The sequence below is a fragment of the Tinamus guttatus genome, unplaced genomic scaffold, assembly GCF_059628265.1.
Source record: "Tinamus guttatus ecotype Peru unplaced genomic scaffold, ASM5962826v1 Tinamus_guttatus_pri_ptg000012l, whole genome shotgun sequence".
In the NCBI taxonomy this organism is placed as follows: Eukaryota; Metazoa; Chordata; class Aves; order Tinamiformes; family Tinamidae; genus Tinamus; species Tinamus guttatus.
Genome location: NW_028288546.1, coordinates 2882282 through 2905942, shown reverse-complemented (window position 1 = coordinate 2905942; position 23661 = coordinate 2882282). Strand labels below are relative to the sequence as shown.

The following is a 23661-nucleotide window of genomic DNA, read 5'->3' as shown; positions in this document are numbered from 1 at the left end:
GATGAAGGAGTCTCCAGTGTAGTGTGACAGTAAGCCTGAGCCCACATAGATATACTCACAAGTTACTGAGATTCTCTTTATAAAGAGGTACCTGGAGAAAAAAGTGTTTGCTTTCAAACACCTATGACTATCCACTTACCCTGGATTGGACATGGATTTTGAACCCATGAATCTTTTATTCTGCATCAATACTCTGAAAACTAGCTTATGATTTATTTACTCTTATTTACGCTATCCATCACTTATACTTGTGATTGTATTACTCTTCTTTCTCATCTTTTTGTTTCAGAAAACGGAAGAAAAATCATTTAGGTGTCTGAGTTCAAAGACAATCCATCCTATCTGGAGGAGATTAAATGACTGTGGCTAGTCAAGTCAGTCAGAGGAGGCTTCTGTGAGACTGAGTCTAGTTCCTACACCTGAAGCATGATTAAATGTGGCATGCCAGGTACTATGATTTAGCCAGGATCACAAATACAACTGGCTGTAAACCTAGGAAAAATGATTGCTTCTGGATAGTTTGAACTTCCTTTGCATTAAGCAGTCATATATAGGGATCCATCGGATCCCTATTGGGATCTATGCACAATGAGACTTTATTGGATGCACAGCAGAAGCAGGCCAAAAATAACTGCTATCTCATAAAATCTCATGATTCTTTTTCATCGTATGATCCTGCTTTTGGCTGGCCAACAACATTTTCAACTACACATGAAAAGAACTCCTCTCTGTATGGCTGGTGACCACGGATAACAGTATTTGACATCTCGCGCTCAAAGAGCTTTGTGAGCAACCTGCCACAGCAGAAGTTAGTTTTGGCAGTGCTTTCGGGAGTAGTAGTAAGCACACCTGCATCTGCAGCATAGGGATAGGGAGAGGGACAACACAGACTAGCTCTTCCTGGAGGATATTTTGTCAGGTTAACATCAGGCAGCACGGCACTGTTTCCCAGCTTTGGAAGGAATTGTCAAGCAATGCAAGGATTTTACTGCAGGCCTTCCATGATCATCTGTCCCTCAAAAAACTTCAAAATGGCAGAGTATTTTTATGGATGTCAGCTCGAAACTCACCCTAAAATCTGGCACAAAGTTTTAGAAGCCATCTAGAAAATTACTATCTCAGATAAATGCCAATAATAATTAGCCAGTTTTATATGTGCAAGTTGATTCTTAGGCCAGGAATGATGGATGTGTTATTAGGTGTTATTAAATGGCAGAAGGCTTTCCACTCATGCTAAAGTGCAGCTTTGCATCCCTCATTGCACTGGAGCAATTGAAGTTTTATAGTCTTATTTTTTTCCCTATCTAGAAGACTTCTGAATGTGTAAATAAGAAAAGACTTTATAAAATTATTTATAAATAAAAGATTCAAAGTCTTCATTGACCATTATGGTAATGGCAATTGCCAATATTAATGTGAGGTGTTCCAGAAAAGCTCATGCTGATAATCTATAAAAGCTGCAGTGTATTTCTTGAATATAAAAGATGGAGATTTGCTTTTATGACATGAATCGTGTTGACACTCCCCTTGTTATTCTGTGAGATGCCACTTACTTTTTGCTGCTCTGGCTGCTGAAGCCTCATGCTAAACAGTGGAATCATAGAAAAAGAACCGTTTCTCTATTGCCCATGTAACTGCATGCTGACATGAGTTGCGTTTCAGAGAGTGAAGGGCGGATGGTGAGATCTCTCATGAATGGGCTAGAGATGGTGAAATGTACCAGTCTTGAATTCTAACTGTTTATTGCACAAAATGTATGTCTCATTGAGAGCTGAAAGGCAGAAGTTGAGAAGTTCCCAAGATGCTCAGAGCAGCCTGGATGATGCCCTTCTTAAAACAGCGATTTGCCATGTGATTAGGGATGGCTGTTGCTCCTCTGTTTAGGCCAATTTATTATTTTTCTTTGGAATTCTAATAGGAAACATACAAATACTAGTAAACATACAAATTTTCTCATGCTTTTTGCAGTTATCATAGACCAATTCATAAGATACAAAGTGCTATTTCTTTCAGTATTTTAGATGTAGAGGGCATATTTTCTCTGGGATGTTACATTGCTATCCAGTAGTTGTCACATTGCCATCTACTTTAAAAAACGATAACGAAAATATGTCAAGACTCTACACTAGTGTTTAGGAATGGAACTTTCTGATATGAAACTTTTATTGATAAACCCATCTGAAAAACAACTACATGAAATAAAGCTGCTCTTTGGTCTTACCTTCACAAATATAACTGGGACTGTAATAAGTCACTGCTGACATATCTTTCAGTTTATAAGCAGCTGGCGGACCACAGCAGGGCTGGAGAGATCAAGAGCGAGCTGCTGCTTCCAGCGAACTTTGGAAAATAATTGTGTGAGGTGTGTGTGAAGAGATGAAGATTGAAGGTGCAGTTGGAGCCCTGGTGCTGAGATGGTCACAATGTGAGGCTGAAAGGGGGAGGCCTTTAAGAACTGTAAAACCAGAATTACATTCTGAGGCTGTGATGCTCTAGCAAGGAGAAGGAAGGAAAATTTTAATGAAGGATTCTTCCCACCATTGCTTTCTCTCTTCCCCTGCATCACTCTTCCCCTGTTGTGTCTTTTATCCTACTGTGTGCTAGAGCACTGCTTCTTCTCCTGATTCTGAAGTGGTCTTTCCCTATAACCTGCTTCTGATTCTTCTCTTTCTCTCTTCTCTTAAGAAATTCCCACTTCAGGCTAGTTTTCTGGAAACAGGTAGAAATCTGTCCCAAATCCGTCTTTGTTCCCACTTTTCCCACCGTAGATCTTCCAAATATTTGGTGGTCAATAAAACCCATGTCCTAAAAGGTCTGGTTTGCTCAGAAATATATTTCATCAGAAACCCACCCACATGGATTCGAGCACATGCGCAGGACCCAGCACAGTCAATATTACTGTATCACTTGCTCATATTGGCTGTGTATTGTTCTTATTTAGCAGATCTACAGAAAGTTTTCTAACACAGCTCTTGTGAAGCACTTCATTTCTGACCTCAGACACTTCTTGGTTTTAGTTCAAAATGAGATTAGAGTCTATCTTGTAAAGAGTTTGGTGAACTTATTAATTTGTACCCTCCTGTCTCATGAATACAGTTTCTCCTTTCTGTAAATACTTATAGGCAGTTAAATAAGTAGGTTATGGAATCATCAGTGGAGCATAACCCTGCATCAAGCATTCCAGGAAAGTTATTTGTTTGCCCATGGAAGGACATGAGAGACAGGTAACTGCCAGCTCTTTTTTCACAGAGTTAATATAGTGAACAACTATTTAGTGGATGTAAGCACTGTTGATCAAAAAAAGCAAAGAGTTCCATATTAAAAGGAGGGGAAAACACTAAACTCTGCATGTGCAGAGGGGTTGGACTAGATGATCTCTAGAGGTTCCGTCCAGTCCTGAGGATTATATGATTCTATGATCTGCAGTTTGGAATCTGCTGCTTTTCACAGGGTCATTCGAACAACCGGATACTTGTTGTTTATCTTGCACATTAATGCATGCCTGTATTACTGGGCCTCGGACTACGAAGGACTTGGCAGCACTAGATGGGTGTACGATGGAGAAGGAAACATGTAAGTCCTTTTCTTCTGAAAGATTTGCTCCTTCCCACCTCCCTCTTTCCCATGACTTTGCTTGCAGGGGATGCCCTTATAAGCACTTATATAGCGAACTTCCAGCCTCGTAACTGCTGATTAGCAGCTTTCATTACTAGCAAACACTTGGGGGGAAGGTGAAGTGAATCCTCAGGTTACCACTCTCAGCTTTTATAGGTTTGTGAGCCAGTGCTAAGTACTAACTTAATTAAACATTTAGAAAGTATCAAGGGTCATAAATTAAACCTAGTGATTACATATTCACATGGGAAGTGGTAGAAGGATAGTGGAACAATCCCTTGAAGGGGTCGGAGGTGGAGATTTTTTTCTGTCACACAGTGCTATGTCATTAAAATGCAGCATTTTATTGCTTCTAAACACCACAGTGATTTGTCTGAAAAAATTCCACCCACTGACTCTGCTCTCTGGAGCAGGCCATGCTTAAATATGTGATGAAGTTGTCTTCTGGTGAAAAGGAGGGGCTGGCTATTGGCACCTTCCCACAAACTCCTCATGACAGCAATGGGCTTGGAGCCAAGCAAGAAACATTCATTAAGATAATGGAAAAGAAGAAAAAGAAAATATCAAAGTCATAATGTGTTTTGTGTGTAGTAATATAGCAATATTACTACAACAGGTTAAGAAGTATGAAAATATTTGCATTTCTTTCAAAGACTATAAGCTCAATTTGTTCATTAGTTACATTCTTTGGAAAGGAACATATAATACTGCTGATATAAACCACTCTTTAAACAAATTTTCACACTTTTCTTTTAATAGCTTAGAGGCATGTTCTTTTTGCTTATAATTTTGTCAGGCTTCATAAGTTAACTGGGAAGTCACTGTTTTGAAGGGAAGGAAAATAGCCTTTGAGAGTAAAACATGCTTTGTATAAAGTGGCATTGATTTTTGAATAATTAGGTTCTGTCCCCAGAAATGACATAGTTAAATTTTCCACTCCCCACAAAAATACACAGCTTGTGCATTGTAATCAGATACCCATGTAAGCAGGCCCACGGAGCTCAGAGGGAATACTCACATATGTCAGGCTATACATCAGTTGTTATTTGCAAGCTCAATATTACTAGGAATAGGACCAAAAAATGAGGAATTAATTTTTATTATAGTCATTCTATTAATGTAGTTTTTATGAATACTAGCTTCATAATTAAAAAATAAGTAAGTAAAACAGAGAAACACAAAAGAACTCTGAAAGCAGGCTGCCTCCTCAGTCTTTAAGATTTTTCTGTTCAGAGAAGGCTAAAGAACAGACAAATAAAGTCTTCCTATTTCTCATGGGCAGGGATGTTTTACATTTCTCTTTGGGAATCAACTGGTAGAAATGATTTGCTAGCTTGATCAGAGCCACTGCAGCTCTGTCCAAGGGCAGTGGCCAGGTTGCTTAATAAATATTTTGTGGTACCATTTTCCTGAGTAGAAAGAAGAATTTTGCAAATGATATAGCACTGAAATCACATGTGATTTAGGGCAGCATTATTATAAATAATAATAAACTGATAAAGAAACTAGTAACTCAAGCTCTGCTTAAAACTGAGATGTTGAAATAAAACACCTATCACAATATATCATAATATGCAGGCCTCTTTAACTCATTAATCTGCCTCAACATGACATTAGTTGATAAATGCATGCAGCTATTGGTTTTGCCTATACCTTTTTCATACTATAATATATGATCTAATGTTTATGGGATCCTATACATTATCCTGTGCATCTCATAAAATGTAGCTTGTTATCTTGTAACGAGTGCCATTGGCACAGGGTTGCAGAATTAGCATTATGTGTTTTCTGATTGTTGATATTTAGGGATCTTTCACAGACAGACATCAGTTATTACTGAGTTCGGTTGTGAATTTGAAATCGTCAGATAAGATTCTTCTAAGTATCTTTATCTCTGTGGAAAACAGGAACAAGAACAATCAGAGAATAATCTGTCAGAAAAGGTGACCAGAACGGCAGTATGTACTATGGTACAGACATAATTTCCTTTCATACAGCAGAGTTGCCAGTATTTGAAGCAGAATGTGCTGTTGATCTCATATGGAATGGGAACACCGATAAGATAAACACAGTTTAATACAATGACAGCATTTTGATAAATAAAACAAAATTGCAGTGGTCTCAGATTACAAGGATCCAAAACAAATGAACTGGCAATAATTTAGTGGCATTCATATTTTATGTACCATCCCTACTATGTCCATAAAATCCTGCTGGTGATGGTCACGTGCATTTCTAAAACAATCCAACACTTCTAGGGTCAGTTTTTTTCTTTTCCAGGCTAAAAGGAAGAATATGCAAACAGAAATTCCCTTAATCAGTTTGGTCATATATACATATGAGCGGCCATACTAACTGGTGAAATTTCAATTTATAACTAACAGATATAGCAGAGCATTCAAATCACAAACAAAATTACTAAAGTAGCTCCTTTGGCAAATTACTGTTAGCTGAGTTCTTTTCCAGCTTGTGTTAGTCTAAAGTGTTAGTGTTAGTCCAAAAGGGTTTAAAGTCTTTTGTATGGCAGCCATCAACCAAAGCTACTGAGCTGAGGAACAGAGAGTCAAATTCACCATCCTACAGCATAAGCAGATTAGATGAGATTATTTTGCTATATCACTGATGAGGTATAGTCAGGAAGGTGGACATCAGACTCTCTTAATAAAGAACAGCATTACAGGCGAAATGCCTTAGGTACAGAGCTGATGTGCACTGAGCAGCAGGATATTAAAAAACTCTCCTAATTATAGCGAGGTGAAAAATTAGGCCTAAATTAGACCAAAGCCAAACACATGGAGCTGTAAGGAAGAGCCTGGTTTCCCTAACTCCTTAGGATAATGGGCAGATCCTCCAGAAAAGTGACTCAAAGCAGGAATCTAACATCATTGCTCTGAATTCTCCCATGGACTCCTCTTTCATGGAATGATTCCCCAGAAAATCTATGAATCAAAACATCTTTTTGCATTCTCTATAGTTTCTCTATAGTGTGTTGCCTTCTTGCTCTGGGCACAGACCTAGCAGACACCTGGAAATCCCAGAAGATGGTTGCTGGACATGCCTAGAGAAACTCTTATCTCCTTGGCACATGCTGCCCACTACTCAGTAAGACTTAAAGGTGTCCCTTAAAGGTGTCCATATGTGCAGGTCAGCCATGCCTCAAGCCTAAAATATATCCGATGTGTCGTGATCCTAGTGCTTGCTGCACAGAGGCTTTTCTGTGCCTGCAGAGGAACTTTAAGTGCACACCCCAGCTCATAGGTATGTTAGATCTAACACTTTCAAACCTGATACTTGTAGCCTGATATCCGATACCTGTAGATTTTTTTTTTACATGAAGGTGAACTATGTATAGTTTACGCCATTGAGACCATCACACTTGCAATCAACTGATGAATAAGTCACTCAGGGAAAAATGGTATCAAGACAGGAGGAGTGAGAGAATACGTGTAAAAATGCCACCTCTGTATTCCACTTCATAACCTTCCCAGCTGCAATCAGAGAGGACAGCCCTGAATTAATGCTTCACTGGGCTGCAACTAATGTGTGCATATCACCTTAAAATCTGATAGCCGTATGCAGAAAAATTTAACTGTATTAGCCAAAACCGTGTAGGAAATTTAGCTTATTCTGAAATGGACTTTTATGAGAAAGATATTTTCATTGGCATGGCATTACAAGGATTTTATTTGCAGATTTCTTTTCCCTAGCTCAGACTTACTTCAGGGAAAAATCTGGTAGTTTGATTGCCTGGAGGATAAACACACTGCCTGTGTTGTACAGAGGTAAAATCCCATTCTTGTCTCATGTTGTTTGCTTCAACAGTAATTTTATAGCAGGCTAGTAAGTTGTATGGCAAGCAGTGATGGTTTCCAGACACTTTAACTATAGGAATCAGAGGTGCTAATACCATTGAAATTGGAATCTGTTTTTTTTTTTTTTCTGGTTTTCTGTAAACAAAATTTACAATCTCATTTCTTCAATTCTTAGGAAAAAAAGAATGTCTTATATTTCAACTGTCCAACTCTTATTTCAGACTAAAATAACAATAAAATGAGCAAACGAAGAAAATATAAAACCTGTGCCTACGAGATAGTGAACATCCTGTGAATTTGCCAGAGATGGTTTCCTCTGAAGTAAAATCACAGAGAAAGGCTCTGTGGTAGCTGTGTCTTTAGAAAGCGTGGGCACTTCTGGAAAAACCCTCCCATTTTACATGACAGGGGGGCAGAGCAGAATGTCACCCCGAAGCTCTTTGGGGAGCTGCTTTCTCTCCTTGGAGATGTCCTCAGAGCCATGATTATACTGTCTGTCCTAGGGAACTCATCAAGGCTCCAATCCCGGCCCATTGGGAGGCAGGGAGTTTGTTAATTACTTTGATTTCTTATAGTTACTAGCTCAGAACTAATGTTAATTTCTTTATACTTCATAAAGTCTCCATGTTTCAAGTGCCACAGCATGCACTGTGTTGGTAAACAAGCATGCTCTTCATATGCTTTATATGATGATTCCCCTCAGACACAGTAGGGACGGAATTCTAGGCTTAATTCTGTTAATTCTTCTTAAATGGGTCTGAGGCTTTGTCGTGCTCTTTATTTCTGTTACAGAACTCTGAGAGAAAGCCACCACCTTTGCTGGAAACACGCTTAGGTGGTGATTTGTTTTCAAATTCGAGTGAAAATTTGAGTGAATTGCAACCACAACAGGGAAAAAATGATTTGATGATAAACAGGCAATGACATTTCTGACTCCTGAAAGACTCTGATAAAGCTGCCAGTTCTATCTGTTAAAATCTAAAAGCAGATAACTGCAGTGAAGGGGATCGTTATTACTGCGTTCCATGAGACTGAAGGCAGGACAAAAGTGATTTCCTAGTGAAAAGCAAAAATCAATTGCTTAATAAAGCCTGATCTTTTAAATGGAAATTTTGAAACCATTTTGAAGTATTTTAAAATGGAAAATTCCCGGTATGAATCTGTTGTTACTGGGATTTCATTTTCCTCTATATGAAATAAAAACTTTTCTTTCAAAAGTATTCTTCCATACTCTATGTAGCATTACTAGACATCACTAACCAACAACTGCTGCATTTTTCTACATGTTTTCCTAGTTTGCCATCGGTGAGAACATTCACCTCAATATGAGTGGATCATTTGCAAAATCATAATAATTTCTAAAGAAAAAAAAAAAGAAAAAAGAGAGAGTTTTTGGACCAAAAAGGCCTCACTGAAAGACCAAATTCCAGCATGTATCTGCTTAGCTTCACCTACACAGTTCCTTACGGTCAGTGACACAAATGGCATCTGTGCCCGCAGGTATCTGAGGTGCTACTACTGGGCCGTTCGCACGCTCATCACCATCGGGGGCCTTCCGGAACCACAAACCCTGTTTGAGATAGTTTTTCAACTCCTGAATTTTTTCTTGGGTGTCTTTGTCTTCTCCAGCTTAATTGGGCAGGTATGTCAAGAAATCAGTTGCTAGATATGTTCAAATTACTGTGACTCTGTGATAATACATTAATTTAGTGTGGTTTAGATCTTCTGGGGAAAAAAAAATAGACTAGCCTCTATATGAATGTTGCTGTTTTGAACTATCATCTCTATTTATTCTTCTGATAAATAAATGTGCTTAATCAATTCCCAGTTTTGTAGGCCACGTCCAAAATGACAGGCAAGTGGATTTAACGTCAAGATTGCAGGACACAGACAATTCTTTAAACTATATAAAATTCTGATTTTCCAAGGAAACAGTTTCTAAATATTCACACTATACTGTTAAATGGTATGAAAGTTATAACTGCAGATATGGTTACATTCATATTTACAAATTATTGAATAAATCATGCGTGATGGTACTGGCAAGAAAATATTGTTAATGGAAATGTGACGATCCTTGCCAAGCTAGAATTCTGCTCTCTTCCATAGGTTACACAATATTTGTTAACATGAAAATTAACTGCTTTCCATTCCTCTTCGTTCTCATTTGGCAAGAGGAAAAAAAAAAAAGCCCATAGCAAAGCAAATCAGTTATATTTCCAAATGAACACAACTCAGCGTAAACTATTTCCAGCTTGTAACTATTAGATTTAGGGTTTAGATCCACTGCTTTTAAAATACTTTGCCAACAAGAAAACAAATGTTATAGTTCCTCCATGAGATTACATCTCACATTAAATTCCTATCAAAATCCTTCTAGGCCTTTGGATTTGTAGATGTACGTTACTGGGAAAATTAATAAGAGAAAATGAATACAAAAAAACTGATAACATTTCATTTATATTTTGAGTATAGGATTTTAAAATTTCAGTCAAACAGCTAAAAAATGCATATGCCTCTTGCTATTTTAAAAGTGCAAGAGGAGATCTCTGCTATCCTGAAACAGATCCTTCCCATAGAATTTAAAAATAATCCACAATGAAGAATCACCCAAAATACAGCAAAGCACTTCTTCATAGAAAATATTTATTCTGACAAATTATTCAACTTAAGTATATTGGGTTAAACTTGGGGGTTTACATATTTATATATCTATTTTCTTATAATTTGATTTAAGAGTCTATGAAGCCACAAGTCTACCACTTGCTTCTGCAAACTAGCTTTTGCAACCAGCATAGTCAATCATACAATTGAAACTTAAAAATTAATACACAACTGCATTGCAGCTCGTTTTCCATTCCTATTTACAAAGAGCTCTTAATATTAATGAAATTATTAGTACTGCCCTAGCGCACTTATCTAAAAATGCTATTCCTTGTGCAAGCAGCTGCATTTCTGCAATGTCCTAAGTCCTAAAATTAGTAAAAATATTAGTCCTGCTTTAGCACACTTATGTTAAAACTGTTGTTCATTATGCAATCAATTGCATCTCTGTAACAAGGAGAATCTAGTCTACTCACGTACCAATCTGTGGCCACAGCAATATTAAGCCATTGTACTAAAACCATTTCTATACAGTTACGCTTATGAGGAAGGAATATCTATGAATATTAACTCATCCTACTTTTTAAAATTTAACTGACATTAATTCAACTATGTTGAAACATGAAATAATGTTCCTGCACTAAAATCTTTAACATCAGCTTTCAGCCCAAGATATATTTTTATGACTGATCTAGACTAACTCAGCAATTTAAACATTGGCAGGATCTTAGTTTTAGTGGTGCCAGCTGATGTTAATGCAGAAATTTAACCCAGTTCATTTCATTTTTGTTTTGCATTAGATACCAAATGCAGAACAGCTTTATTATGAATTTTTAAGAAATCTTCATCTATATCTGTCTTCCAAGTGCAGAAATATGAGTTGCAAGAATAAGCTGGAAACCACAAGTGATTCCTTTAAAAATCACATATGTAGACTGCTTCTAGCATAACTAGATTGCCATAAATGTTTCTGAAAAAGCATAGAAAAACAACTGCTCAAACATACAGCTGAATATATAATGAATCAGCTATTTTGCAAGTGCTTTACTCTTTTGTATAAGTTGTAGAAAAGTTATTCAAATCTCGACTGTTACTGGTGAAACACGTAGTGACAATGGATGATGTTTACAGATGCGGGATGTAATCGGAGCAGCTACAGCAGGACAAAACTACTACCGCTCCTGTATGGACAACACAGTCTCCTATATGAACACTTATTCCATTCCAAAAGGGGTTCAGAATCGTGTTCGCACTTGGTATGAATACACATGGGACTCGCAAGGAATGCTAGGTAAGGCTTTCAAGCACCTGTCCCATAAGGACTCAAAAGGAAGAAGGCTCTGTGTAGATATAAGCAAAAAAATCACATCTCTGCTGAATTTCATGGTAGAGGATGAGAGGAAGGCATGCAATTTACTGCAGACAAGCAAAAAGCTCCGGAGCAGTATGATGCTTATTACTTCACAAATTCTATTAATTTATATAATGTTCTAACTATAACTTCAGACAGTATGCAACAACAATCTCTTATGGTGAAAGTAGATTAGCATTTTCCTCATTAGAAGTCATAAATGCTGGAATTGCTCTAGCGAGTAATTTTTCTGTATAATACTCATTTTTATGAACATTCTTGCATTCTCTCTTTATATTTTCTAACTAACCAGGCTTGAATCTTTTGTGTTATTTATTTTGTAGATGAATCTGAATTGTTGGAGCAGATGCCAACCAAAATGCAGCTCGCCATTGCAATTGATGTGAACTTTGCCATCGTCAATAAAGTTGACTTATTCAAAGCAAGTATTTTACAGGAGAATGCAGCAATGTGTGGTACTCATGAGACAGAAACCTCGCTTTGTTTATTTTGTGCGCTTAAGAATATGTTTATTAATATTCAGGACAAAATAAGTCCAAGAGATATTTAGGTCAATGGAAAATTGTTTGGATTAAGCCTGAGATAAAAAAGAATGAATAAGATGTATTGTCCTATTATGTCAACATATTAAAGTAGATGTTATGTAACTGATTTCAAGGTATACCTCATTTCAAGAGTTAAGTATAGAAGAAAGTAATTTTTAGTACACTCTACATCACTGCCTACCACCTAGCACAGACTGAGACATCCCTAATGCTATCTGTTCTGAGAATATAACTTTGATTTAGTGAATGTTACTGTTATGTTACTTTTTGTACAAAGGAATGTTCTCTTTGTTGACATGATGGTTTTTCAGAGACATAAATTAAATATTAATATTTAAGATATTAAGTATTTTTGCCACAGAAAAAAAATATCCTACCACATCAAAAAAAGAAAAAAAAAAAAGAAAGGCTGTATTTTTAGAAATAGTCTTGACATACTACCTTAATACTAATTTGCTTGTTAGGGTAATTGCAAGAAATCCCACAGTATAAACATACATAGTTTCACTGTTTTTGCAACATTTGCTGAAGAGACGAAATTCATAGATTCAGACCAACATTGGGTGCGGTCTGTTTTTTCGGTCATGGATCAATAAAAAGTGTTTCACATAAAAGACCCATAAAGCCCTGAACATAGCACTGACTGAACTTCCACAGCCATTAGATCTAGATGTAAGCAAGCTTCATTTGTAGAAAGCATATAACCAAGAGAGAAGAGCTTCTCCTGGAAATATCTGGAAAGACAATTCCTTTAATTGTTTTCTCTGCTTTAAAATGTGCTATTTATGGTGCTTTTCGTTTGCATTCGGCATAGGAATCCCTGGGTCAGCACATTCATGTACCATTGCATTTTGCTGTCCAGTGTAAGCACTGATAATAGCTTCAGTTACTGAATTAATGCATCACAATTCTAATTCCTTTAAAGGGGTGCGATACTCAGATGATATATGACATGCTGCTACGCTTGAAATCCATTGTGTACTTACCTGGTGACTTTGTCTGCAAAAAGGTAAGCATTATATCTCTTTCAAATGCAAGTTAATATGTATTTTAGAACAAGAGTTCAGACAGGGTACTTTAAATAAGATTAATTCTGAGTGAATTTGATAGCATGAAGAAATAATTATCACATCACGAGTAATAATAATAAACCCTCAAGTTACAAGCTATTTTACAATGATTTTATTACTCACCTTTTCAAACAAAAGTGCGGTAGCCTGGGAAAGTATTTTATGTAAATATCTAGTGACATCATTAAGCCTGACTATTTAAAATGGGGAAAGTTATTTTATTTTTATACATGTAAGAATGCAAACATAGAGCTCAAGCTACGATGCTTATGAGTACCCAGTGTTTCATCGTGTATCCAGAAGCTCTAAACAGAAACATTCCCAGGAAAGCACAGGGCATCCAGCACAGCCCTGCACAGGAGCTCTGACCTGCTGTTCCTGCAGCTGGATTTGAGAGGGATCTCCAAGGTGCACGCTGAGTATGGGCTCAGCTGCACGCTGCTCCTGTGGGGGACTGTGCCCTAGCAGGGGTAAAAGTCACAGCAACAGATTTAAGGGCTTGGTCCTGAAGTCCTGTCATTAATGATGGATTCCAAGAAATGGGAAAAAAAAATATTCCAGCTTCATTAATTCCACACATTCCATAAAAGGCCACTCATATGAGTAGGGCCACTATGTGGCCAACCACTGCAATAATGCCATTGATGCTGTATCTTGTAGGAGTGAAAAAGCCCTTGCTGGAACTTGAGGCCTGTGAGCACATCCTGCCCGGCTGCACGCTGGGCTGATCACAGCCTGGAGGAGAACGTTCAGGGACACAAGGAACAAGCCCCATGTTTTCAGCCCTGGTTTTGGCACTGTTTTCTGTTCACTTTTAAGCTGAAGTTCCTGATTTACCTCAGTTACTCCAGCTGCACAAGTGGAATAGTATTTACTTGTCTGTTAAAGAGATAACATGAAAACTATTAGTTATTGGACTTCTGCAAAGTCCAATCAGGTTCTAAGGTTACTCCATTTTTTTCCTGTTTTTTTGCAAACAAATTTACATTTATGACTGACATCAACTTTAAATCCCGGCAGATCTTCTCTAACATGAAATATAATAAATGAACTAATAATCCCTTAAACCATCAAGTGCTTACATGAAAACATACAAACTTTTGAATGGTTCACAACTCCTATTTTTCCTTTAAAATTAGGTAAGGGTCAATTAGAAGTTATAGTATGAAAACTAGCACAAGGTTTTTTTTTTTTAAACCTATTATTAAATATACTTACGAATTATATCAGTCACTACTAGGATAGTCCATAGCAACAACTGCTAAAATCCTGATTATTACCAAGTCTTCTTGCTCAGCCCTGGGAAAGGTAGTGCAAGCTAACATTTATTTCAGCAAAACACTAGTAAATCTGCATAAAGGAGTCTGTGGGATTATTCTACTAAAAACAAACTAACAAACAAAAAAACAAACAAACAAACACCTGCCTGGCTAAATTGAGGGACCTTTATATGTTTGTGTGCCCAGGGAGAGATTGGCAGAGAGATGTACATCATCAAACAAGGCGAAGTTCAAGTTCTTGGAGGCCCAGATGGTACAAAAGTCCTGGTCACGCTAAGAGCAGGAGCTGTATTTGGAGAGATCAGGTATGTCTATCATTATCTTTAATGCTTTCTGTAGAAACGGTGAAATAATTAATGATTGTTTAACTTCTAGCTGATAAGCATGACAGTTACCATATGAAGGCTAAAAAGTTGGGCAGTAGCAACCAAGAGGATACCAAAGAGAGGTAGACAAGCTTAAAAAAAATAGAAGTGAAACAACCAAGACTTATTTAGAAAGGTTTGAGATTGCTGAATGGCAAATAATGTGTAATCCATGTTCTGGGCAATGTGCAGGGTCATTACAGAGTTTCTCTTCAGCACTTAGAAGATTTAACATGTTTTCCTGCTCCCAGGCCTGCAATTCGGCAGGACCAAATGCTCTTGTACTGAGACTAGAGGACCTAGATGCCTAGATAGGCAGCAGATACTAAAAGTGATAAATGATTTCCAACAAGGGGGAGGAAATATCTGAAATAACAACTGAAGCTGGTTCTTTTGGGAGCTGACAGAGGGACTAAGTCACTGAAAATCAGGCACCCCTATATGAAAATGCATTTGTTTAAGAGAAATGCATTTAAAAATACGGCTGGCAGACCAGTTTGAGAAGGTCTACATTTTTTTGGAAAGCTTTTCTCATGTTGCTACAAATGTTTTTCCTGTTTTCCACAGTTTCTATGCAAAATCCATTAGCTGCTGTTCGCCAATTAGCCAACCATGTGCTAGATTTTAGGCACAGCATCCCCTGCTGAGTTGGGCCTGGGGAAAAAGTAATGAGACGCATGTGCTGCTGCGAGTGATAACCTGGTCCTTGATTCCTTCCAACTGCCTCCCTGTTACTGCTAATCCTCTTGCCGGTAGCATTAATCTGCCTTGTGAAAAGTGGTAATCAGCACCGTGCCAGGTTTACCTTTATCTTCCCCTTGCCTCTGTCTTGGAGGTAGTGGAAACGCGCCAGGTTGTGCAGTGAGGTGTGTGCAGACCCTGCTCAGACCTTCGAGCAGAAAACACTGATCTGCCCCGTAGATACCAGCCTTTCTCGTAGAGTGGGAAAATGAAATTATGTCACGGATTCACAGAATGGTTGAGATTGGAAGGGACCTCTAAGGATCCAACCCCCCTGCTCCAGCAGGGACACCTAGAGCACGTGGCACAGGGTGGCATCCAGGCAGATCTGAAGATATCCACTGCCTGAGAGAAGGTTATTTTCAAAGTATTCCTCCATGTGCCAATATAATATTAGAGCAAAGGCCCCAAACAAAATCCTGTGACATAAGCTACATGGAGAGGCTGAGAATCCACCAGTTTTTAGTAAGGGCTAGATGCTGTAATGATAAAAGGAAAAAGCTAAAGCAGCAAGGATATGTAACCCACATATAGTTTGCTATTATTTCTGAGTTCTGGATTTGGAGTGAGTACTTTTTTAAAAAAACAACGATAATGATCAATTTTAATAATGATCAATGATAATGATCAATTTAAAAATAATGATCAATTTTAATGCAAACAAGGGAATTTCAAACTTTTAACCTAATAAAATTGAGCACTTATTTCTACAAGAGACTCACACAATGACCAAAGTTTCACTACACAATATATTTTACTCTGCACATAATTCCTGACATGGTCAATAAAACTCTCAGCAATGCTATAAACCTACCCTTCTATTCCTTTTTATTCATCATTGACCTATGTTGGTGGAAACATCCTTACAAGAGTACCAGCATAGACACAAGTACTTTGCATATAAATGGCGTAATCTTGAGGATAAACTTGAGGGGAAAATACACAACAGTTTACAAAACCAAAGAAAAATGAAGAACTGAGCCATTAAATGTATCAGCAGAGTTTTATCCTCCTTATGGCAGTATGTTAGAAAATAATGAGTTTATATAGCACTTGTCTATGTAAGTTCTGTCAATACCATACAGCAGTGGCAGAAGAAAGAAAGAAAGAACTCTTTAATGTGTGAAATATTGCTTCATTTAGCATGTCCCAGCTTTTCCCCCAGTTTTCATGGCATGGTTATAACCACAGTATTAGGCTGTCATGATTTTGGACTTCTGATTCAAGATTTGTTTAGAGAAATATGTCAACTTCTTTCACAGTGTTCTAACTCAACAAGATACTTGCTATTTAGTCTCACTCTGTTCAAAATGCATGTAAATCGTCCTTAAAATGCCTCTTTCAGAAAAAGAATTGAAGAAAACAAAGAATTTTCATGCATTTCAAAATGTACCAATGTTCAAAATGTGCTTGCATTTTTCCTGAATTATAGTAGAATCCCAATATAAGTTTAATGTTCAAACTACTTCTTCGCCAATTTAATTCTTGACAATTATTATAGAAACAAACTAAGGAATAGAAGCTGCCTCCCATTTAACGTCTTACCCTTGTTACTACTTTACTGTATAGATAATATCAGTTTGGGGAAGCAAAATAAGCTTAGAATCAGAGGCAAACAGATTGCTGCCTTAATGGAAGCCTGTCTGCACAGATTATTCAGAAATTCAGGAGAGAAAAACTGTAACAAAATACTTCATTAGCGCAGAGAAATTTACATTTTAAGCCAGATGTCTTCATTCATCCATTTTGTCAGTTATTACCTAGCACATTTTCCCATCAGCAAACAGTAATTCTGGAAAAAATTAAAACGCTTCTCTATTATGTGTAAATTTTTGACAGTGTTTTTGGCAAAAGTTTGCTCACAGCTTTATCCTTTCAACAGTTAAACTTGGCCTTCAGCAGATGAATGCACCATTTCCTGCTTCTCTTTGCTCATTTAGTGAAGGGCACCTTTCTAATGCAACCAGTTATAAAAGAGAAACCGATAAGTTGACTCATCACCCTAACAGTTTGATACTTCTAAATTAAAATTGCTACTATAGGAATGCAAAAGATAACCTTTCACACTAAGGTTACAGCATTTTACTCTAATAATTAGAGTAAAAAATATAAGAAAAAGCAATTTCTGCAATTTCAATAACATTAATATGGTTATTATAGCATCAAGAACTAGTGTAAGGTGATGTCATTTTGAACAATTTAGTTTTTCACTTAACTCGTAGCATACTGGGAAAAACCGACCTAGTCATGAAATCTATAATGTTGTCCTTAGTCAAAGATGATCTTGCTTGAGCAAGGCCTTACTTGTAAAATTCACACCATTACTACGAGGAAAAAGCTGGTCTCTTTAGTCCTCGTGTGCCTCAATGAAATGAGCTCTCTTTTAGAAGAGCCTGAAGATGACTGTTCAATAAGCATTTGCTACACAGTGAGTCATCAGAAGAAAGTTGGCTGGAATTTTCTTTAACTTCTGCCCTTACTGAGCAGATGCTTCTTTTTCTATCTGAACTGTACATAACTTTTTTTTTAAAAAAAAAAAAAAAAAAGCTGATACACTGCATTTTCAACTTGAGTTCATATGCTGATTGCTATTTTGGGTCACAAAAACATGTGTGTTTACATGTGTATAAAAATAACCTTATATACACAGTTGCAGAGCTATCATGCTATGTTTTATAAATCAAATACAATCAGTATAATATAGTATTTATAAATACCTTGTATAAATATCTTTGAAATTAAAAATAAATATGAATATATCCTTAATACTAAGTAAAAATTAGTAAATCATGCTTAATAGAAGATGGGATCCACATTATCCTCTACTAATAACCTTTACATTTGGATATAACGGAATATTCCTAATAAACATTAACTCTCAGGAAAACAGTTAAGGGACAAATGGTGGACATCCTTTAATATAGTCATAGTACTAAGAGTAAAATGTATCTTTTCTTGCTTAACACCAGATCTGAGAAGTGAGATCTCTTCATTTTGTTTATGCATGTTGTTTGTCATGCAAGATGAGCACTTAATTGTTGATTGTACAACATATCTTTATGTGGATATCATTCCTATGCTCAACTAGTGCTTGCTAGGATGCTCTAATGCCTTATTTTTAAAACAAAACGGCTGCCTTCTCACGCAGACACATTTTTAACTGTCAGGCTGAAAGAGCTTCTCAATCATTCAACTTGCCAGCATGCAAACGTGAGAGGAGATATGTGAGAAGGCTGAAAACCAGAGACTCACAAAAGTTATTTACCCAGGAAAATTAAAATTCTTGGGGTGGGAAATGATTCATTCATTGTCAATAACTCTTTTAATAATATCGGAGGTGCGCTGCTCCACTTCTCATGCAAATCACATTCAACAATAAAATTGAGGGAATTCTAAGTTCACATGAAGACTAAAACAAATGCAGCCCTTGCACTGAAACGTGTCTCTGCAGCAAGACCTTCCACAGCCCTTAGCATCAGCACAGTCCTGGCCAAGAGTGACAATTTGCCTTCTTGAAGAAAAAAGACATTTTCCATCCTTATTTCAGAAAGAGTTTGCAGGGTATAACAGGTAACAGTTGGGTAGGTGAACCTTGTGATGACTTTAGCGGCGATCACCAGCAAAGAGACCTGACTGTCCATGTTTATTTTCATTGCAGCCTGTTAGCAGCAGGTGGAGGAAATCGGAGGACTGCCAACGTGGTGGCTCATGGTTTTGCCAACCTTTTCATTTTAGACAAGAAGACCCTCAATGAAATCTTGGTGCACTATCCTGACTCAGAAAAGCTTCTAATGAAGAAAGCAAAGTATGTCCTTATATATATATGTATCTGTGTGTATATATATATATATATATATATATAAATCTTGTTGTTTAGCTGCGAAATGAACAGTTGTGGCTTCTAGAGAGATTTGCACTCATTTCCTACAAGAATAACAAATATAAACATATTTGTCTTCAGATGTTCAGTTTTTATGGCCATGGTCTTGGCAAGGATGCCTAGAACTGTGGAAATGTGGTAAATAAAATGACATTCTGAATAGTCATCTTTCATTTATATTTAAGGTAACAAAACAAATAAGTGGAATATATCAGGACTTCTTAAATACCCTTGTCTTGCAATATCTATTTTTCTTGGGAAGCCAGGCAAGGAGCAGGTTTCAAAGATGCAATGAGCACTTGCAATGAACTCTATAAACATAAGCTTTAGTGTACCCATGGACTTGAATACATTTCCAAAATCCTAAAAAATAAATAGGAATGTACTGGAGGAAGGCCTGACAAAATCAAATGTACACAGATCTAAGATGTGTGCATTTTGTGCAAAGGAGTTCTGGAACAGGATTTCACATTGAAACCTTTTACTTATTCATTTATTTGTTTGTTTTTAACCTTGCTTTGGCTGTACCTTGCTAGGGTGAGCTTCCTCTTTCTTTGTAAGGATGAAATATTGTCAGATTTTGTCAAAATAAAATTATGAAAATGGTTTCTCTGCTACCTTCTAAATCTAAAATGTCCAAACTTGCGAAACAGTTTTCCATTTTGAGCAGACTTGGGCACTCTACTGTTCCGAACTGTGCTCACGCCATTAAATCAAAAGGTGGAAAAACCTCCCAAATCTGAAATTCCCCCAGAGGAGATGAAACAGTACAAGAGTGACATATTTAGCAAAAGTGCCAGCAAAGAGCTGCATGTAGCATGTTTCAACAATCCTGGTTATCAAGCAGTAGCATCTTAATAATCACCACAGATGCAGAATGGGCTTATTGCCACCTGAAAAGCATGTCTAGTCCATAGAGTGTTTCCCAAAACAGTCTGCTGGACTCTTGCCTGTGGCACGTCCTGTTCATGGTTTAAGGTTTAGCAAGAGAGAAAGGAAACCTGAATCCATGACAATATAATGAAGCCTAATTGCCAAAAACAAGGAAGAGCTTGGATACAAGGTGAGGGTGAGAAGAACCATGCCTGTCACTGGGAGCTTACTGACAGGGAGTTAGTGACACTAAAAAATGTTGGGAAAGAGTCTCTCCTCAACACAGGTGCCCAAATGAACTGAAGACAGGGACCATGTGTAATCCAGACTCAGTGATGGACCCAAGTGAGACAGGAAGGTTGATGAGAAGCCAGAGGAGTAGGAAATACTCCCCTGTTTTGGGGATCCCTTTTGCCCCCCCAAAATGGGCAAAGGATCTTGCCCATTCAATAAGTGTTTTCACACACATGGCCTTCAGACAGGTTGATTTTCAAATCCAGCATCGACTGGTGGAAAGGAAGAACAAATCCATTGACTGATAACCCCCCAGCCATTATTTTTCCAGCCTTCTCACCAGCGTCTTTCTAACAGAGGTATGGTCAACGCCAGTTGCTATCAGCTGGACTCCAAACAGAGCAGTAAACATGCTCTGAATTTGCATCCAGACAGCCAGAGAGCAGAGATAGACCCTAGCTACCCGGTGCTCCTCCTCCTCCCACCCCCAGCTATTTCACATGTTACCAGGCTCGTACCTGCTTCATGATACCTTAATCAGAGTTTGCACTTCTTTAAGGATATCGGTAAGAAATTCCAGATTAGATTGGAACAGCAGCCTCCAATAAACTCTTGCAGAGTAGTGAATTGCAGAATAAAAGCCTTGGTCTTTCCAGATTGTTCCTGGCCACTGGAATTGGGATTAAAAAAAGTAATAAAAAAGCTAGAAAAATTCCTGGGTCTTCATCCTTGAATTTAAGGTTTGCACGAACGTTTCTGAGTTCTGCTGTGAGCTCCTTCTTTCCTGTGCCCAGGGTGCTGCTGAAGGAGAAGGGGAAACCGGCTCCGGCGCCGCCACCGCCCCGCGGCCTGGCCAGTCTGTTTGGGCAGAAGCAGGAGACTCCGAAACTGTTCAAGGCAATGCTTGGAGGGAAAGGAAAAGCAGGCCTTGCTGCGCTGCTGAAGCTGAAGAGAGAACAAGAAGATCAGGTAATGCCACAGAACGCTGAATAGGTTCGCCCAGAGAGAGGCTAGCAGGAGAAATTGGGGAAAGGGGAGGAAAATGTTGCCTTATCAATGCAATCAGTGGCAGAAGCTCTCAGGTGGTGTGGTGTTAACCACTGTACTTAATGTCTAAACACTGCTTCTGAAATATAGCTCAGATCTTCCTGGACCTGGACTACATATCAGAAAGGAAAGAAAAAAAAAAAAAAAAAAAAGCAAAGCAGCAAGAAACAAACAAAAAAGCCCATGGACAGTAGGGCAAAATATGTTTTACTAAGACTAACAATTGATCTTTCAATTTCATCTAAGGAAAAGTAAACACAGACGTATCCTAACACAGTAATAGGATCCAGCTGACTTGAGCAGAGTCCACACACTTTCCATCCCAAGTTTAGATCTTGTTGTAAACCTTGAGGACAAAATTTTAATTTTAGCCCAAACAGCTAAACCTGATTCAATCTTTAATATATTGCACTTATGAAAAAAAAAAAAATGTTATAACAGTTGATGGGAAACAATTCCCACACTACCAACTCTTCTGAGAGATGTTCATGCTAATAACAACCTACTCAGTTTTGCAGAGTTATCCAGAGGTGGCAGAACCCTATTCTACTTTTAATAGCTGAACTGGCTGTGTTAGAGTTAAATGTAAGGTTTGGTTCATATAGATTTCTACAATGCCACTACTGAAGCCAAAACTTAGTAAAATACATATTTTTATACTAATATAAGTATATAGAGGAAGGTGAGAGCTGAAGAAAGGTTTGTATGTGCTCCGAACTCCTTTCTATCCTGCTGTATTAAGGAAGAATGGATACTATCACTACACACACTATTTCCTAGTTTTTATTTTGACATTTTCATTTTGAAATAACACTTTTTAACTTAGAAGTTGAATTTCAGTAGCTGAATGCAAATTTATGTGCTTCGCACAATCTTAATCACAGTACCCATGCTGTGTCTTACCACTGAATGTACAGAAATAGAACTGCTTGAATTTCCTTTGCAGCAATTAGAAATGGGTAACTTCTCCTTTCTAGGAAAGACAAGCTAAAGCAGTTGAGAAGAAGCCTGAGCAAGATGAGAAAAAACCCCAAAATGAGGATAAGAAGCCTCCAGAGTGTGCTGCCCCATCTACACTCCCAGCGCAAAAGGAAAAGGCAGATGCAGACACTCAGCCAGCAACGGGTGAAGAAATCCCTAAGAAGCCTCTAATCATTAGCATGTCTCCTTCCCCCATAGCAGGAGAAGGAGAGATCCTTAAGGTTGAAGTCGAAGAGAAGAAAGAAGAATAGAGAGGAATAGATGGGTGCTTTGGGTAAGACCCTCTCTAATGTCTTGCTGAAACCAGAGGGCTAGTGCGACCTTGTTTTCAGGTGCATCACAAAAGTAGAGACTGCTCCAGGGATAATCTACTCCAGCTCCTTCTGCCCCCTCCCTCCCCTCCAAGGACAGCTGGGCAAGCTCTCCTACACTTACCTTTTGACCTTGGTTCTGAAGAGAGAACTTCTGGCGTGCTAGGAATTAGAGCTCAGGCTGTTTTTCAGGACTGCTTGTTTCTGGTTTTGTCCATGCTTTCTGTAATCTCTTACTCTGTCTTGCTCCTGCTTCTCCTTTTCCCTCTCCTCTTTATTCTCTCTTTCCTGCTGCTCTTCCTATTGCTCAGTTTGCTTCTATTTTTCATATGTGTTCTCTTCTATTTTCTTTTCTGCTTTCCCATAGTTATCCTTTTTCTCATTACAGCGCTGCTACTGCTAAGGTTGGCCATGTTTCTCTCCATCCTTCTCTCCCCTCCTCTTGTATTTCTATTAAGTGACTTGCTTTTGTGACCAGTGTGGCACAGTGCTGACAACTGCAATGCTACGTGTTTGGATGCTTTAGCTTGGGAGAGGGGGCTACACTGACTCTTTCCCAAATAAATAAATCACAGAAAGGAAAAAAATAAAACAAAGGGGAAGCAGAATTGCTGCCAATGTTTTAAAAACAGGAGCCTCTGCTCCAGTTGTCTCTATTGACTGTGAAATAAAATTGAGCTAAGATTTTGCTTGTTTGCTTTCCGCAGAAACGACCTTTAACTTGGGCTTGTTCACTCGGGTGTTTGATCTCCGTGAGGGGTTGGCTGTTAATGATGCTCTCTGAAGACAGGGCAGGAGGTTGATAGCTGGCTGACCTTTTGAACCAACCTGCTCTGACGCGGCCGCCGCTGCAACCACAAAGGTTGTTTCACAGAAGGCAGGTTTGACGTTGCGTCCCCGTGCCGCACAGCTCCAGCGACGCGCTGACCGC

At 38.1% G+C, this 23661-nt stretch overlaps 1 protein-coding gene across 1 annotated transcript in view; it reads left to right on the top strand.

Annotated features, from left to right (window-relative positions):
- CNGB3 (cyclic nucleotide gated channel subunit beta 3) overlaps nt 1-22670 on the top strand; it is a 59158-nt gene extending 36488 nt beyond the window's left edge. The window contains exons 10-19 of the mRNA XM_088523284.1: nt 3451-3573; nt 8928-9069; nt 11163-11322; nt 11727-11824; nt 12874-12957; nt 14485-14603; nt 19063-19209; nt 21186-21360; nt 21529-21633; nt 22416-22670. Coding sequence (XP_088379410.1) covers nt 3451-3573; nt 8928-9069; nt 11163-11322; nt 11727-11824; nt 12874-12957; nt 14485-14603; nt 19063-19209; nt 21186-21360; nt 21529-21633; nt 22416-22670 — 1408 coding nt within the window. The remainder of the gene's footprint in view (nt 1-3450; nt 3574-8927; nt 9070-11162; nt 11323-11726; nt 11825-12873; nt 12958-14484; nt 14604-19062; nt 19210-21185; nt 21361-21528; nt 21634-22415) is intronic.
- Nucleotides 22671-23661: the final 991 nt, after the last annotated feature.